At 32.4% G+C, this 2926-nt stretch overlaps 1 protein-coding gene across 1 annotated transcript; it reads left to right on the plus strand.

Annotated features, from left to right (window-relative positions):
- The first annotated feature begins 1704 nt into the window (after positions 1 to 1704).
- On the plus strand, positions 1705 to 2205 carry LOC110729410. Its single transcript, XM_021909152.1, has one exon. The coding sequence runs from the start codon at positions 1705 to 1707 to the stop codon at positions 2203 to 2205; it is 501 nt and encodes a 166-aa protein (XP_021764844.1).
- The last annotated feature ends 721 nt before the right edge of the window (positions 2206 to 2926 follow it).

Raw genomic sequence — 2926 nt, forward strand, 5'->3', positions numbered from 1 at the left:
AAATTTCTAGGGTAAAACGCTGCCTCTGACAGTGTTTTATACCCTGATTTTTTTTTTAAAAAAAAGAATTCAATGTGTAAAACGCTACATGTTGACTTTTTTTTTTTTTTTAAAATTTCGTAATTTTTTTATAATAAAAAAAATTACACTAAAAACAAGTCAGCGTTTTTAGTGTTATGAAATATTATATTGTATGGATATCCATTATCCTCCTTTATCATTTTAGAATGTTCTAGATATAGGGTTTATTGTTATCTAAGCAAACCCTAGTTATATTGTACGTATATATATCCCCACTCTATGGAATAATATAGCAATCGATTCTCCCTAAAATTCTCTCTCATTCTATTTATTTTACAACACGTTATCAGCACCAAACTCTAAATAATTAATAAATCTTTTGATTCCTATACATATACATAATTGTTTTTCGGTTTAATCGACACTTCATCATAGCCTCAAATCTGGTGCCACACGCTACCTTCAAATTTTTCAAGGTATTTATTAGTTTTATTTTTCAACGGATCTGGAAAACAAGAAGGATTTTTGATTGAATTTTCTGGGTTAGTTGGGTGAAATTTTTGTAATTATTTTTATGTTTGCTGCGATTATTGTTGCAATATGATTTTTGTATATACCTTGATATTTAATTTATTGTCGGCATATAGTTCCAATCGAATTAATTTTTTTTAATTGATTTTATCGGATTTCGATTGGCTTTTGTGGTATTTCGATTGGCATAATTATTAGTTTACATATTAGATTTTGTCAAGTAAATTCTTGTTTTGATTTAGATCTTATGTTTTCTAAGCTTCTTTAAACTCAAATTTTTTTGTGCTTGTTGGTTAATTCATGTGCAAAAGATCGATTTCCTATTCCGATAAATGAGATTAGGACTTGGTTATAGTTTTGAAGCCTAGCAAGTTCTTAGTCTAAGACTTCTTGTTCCACTGAAACATGATTTTGTAAGTTTAGGCATATTGTTATTCCATTGATGCAGTAAATCATATGAATCTAAGTACTCTAGAACCAAGCAGGTGAAAGTGATCTGGCTATACAAATTAGTGACATATTACTCACTTGATTTTATGTAATGCTCCTGTGATAAACTATCTAACCGTTGTTTTTAATGCTATTCTAGCTGCATTGATACTTCAAATCCTGCTGCCTGCAATAGGAGATGTATACTATGTATGAGGTCTATTATAAGATCTTGCACAATACTAGTACTTTGATGTTACTATTTTAAATATTCTAAAAAAAAATAAAAATAAAATAAAATAAAATTTGGGTAAGGCCAGTTAATGGTCTGTTTCATTTTTACCTTGACCCGCATTGACCCTGACCCACTAAATATTCATCACGACCCGCAATGACCCGCCCAATAACCACCCCTATGTATGATCGTCAACTCTCTAATTTATTTTAATGGAAAATGGAGTAATTAAGTTTGAAATGTTTGATCTTTATGAAATGGGTTTGTTTTTTTGGGGAAGAGAGAGAAAAGAGAAGTGAGAAGGGAAGAGAGATAGAAGAGGTGCTTTAGTAGTGTGTATAGACTAACAGCACCGAGCAAGGCAGCAACTAGTGTTGCTTGATTCTTTCTCTTTTGTTATTAATAATATGGATTGCCAATATTTATATTTATGTTATTATTTCATCTTAGTTCCTAATTTATAATATTGTTTTATATATCAGTGAATCATGTCAAACCTTGCAAAACTCGAATTTGTTGCTCTTGATATTACTGGAAACAACTATCTGTCTTGGGTGTTAGATGCTGAAATACACTTAGATGCAAAGGGACTTGGTGATACTATTAAAGAAAACAATACTGCAACAAGCCAAGATAAGGCTAAAGCTATGATATTCCTTCACCATCACCTTCATGAAGGCCTTAAGACTGAGTACTTGACTGTTAAAGACCCACAAGTCCTTTGGAGTAATCTAAAGGAAAGGTATGACCACCAGAAAACTGTGATATTACCAAAGGCTCGTTATGACTGGTTACATTTAAGATTACAAGACTTTAAGTCTGTGAGTGAATACAACTCAGCCATGTTTACAATTACATCACAATTGAAATTATGTGGAGAGAAAATCACGGATGCAGAAATGTTAGAAAAAACATACTCTACTTTTCATGCAAACAATGTTGTCCTGCAGACACAATACCGTGAAAAGAGTTTTACAAAAATATTCTGAATTGATATCTTGTCTCCTTGTGGCTGAGCAAAATAATGAAATATTAATGAAAAATCATGAATCACGCCCAACTGGCTCTACTCCATTCCCTGAAGCGAATACGACATCCCATAGTGGAAAGAGCAAAGGGCTAGAGATCACGCCAGCAGTCGTGGTCGAGGCCGTGGTCGAGGTCGTGGTCGCGGCCGCGGACGTGGACATGATCGTGGTCGAGGTGGTCATTTTAGAAACTCATACTCTCACCAGAAGTGGGACAATAAAGATGGAAATAAGAATGAGAAGGATAAATATGAAAATATATGCTACCGTTGTGGAGGAAAAGGCCATTGGAATCGTGTGTGTCGTACACCAAAACATCTAGTAGACCTTTATCAACAATCAATCAAACAGAAAGGAAAGAAAGTGGAAACAAATTTGGTGTACGAGGATGGCGAAGGTGATTTTGATTACGGTGATAAAACTCACCTGGAAGCAGATTTCTTTCCTAATTCTGAAGAAAATAATTGAATAAATTATGATCCATTGGCGAATAAACTCTATTAATTAGCTTGCATTTATTATAGAATTTTATCGTAGTGCTATGATTTTATGCTTTATGAGACATTTGTTTCTGGATATTTTTTATGTTTTTGGATATTTCATTATCATTATTATTAATCATTTATTAATTTAATTTATTTGGTTTAGTGAATATTATTTTAGCTCCTTTAATTCTATTACA

Source organism: Chenopodium quinoa, unplaced genomic scaffold (assembly GCF_001683475.1).
Source record: "Chenopodium quinoa cultivar QQ74 unplaced genomic scaffold, ASM168347v1, whole genome shotgun sequence".
NCBI classification, from domain to species: Eukaryota; Viridiplantae; Streptophyta; class Magnoliopsida; order Caryophyllales; family Amaranthaceae; genus Chenopodium; species Chenopodium quinoa.

Excerpts from the sequence above, each read along its gene's own strand:
- LOC110729410 (XM_021909152.1), top strand. The coding sequence starts at position 1,705 with ATGTCAAACCTTGCAAAACTCGAATTTGTTGCTCTTGATATTACTGGA.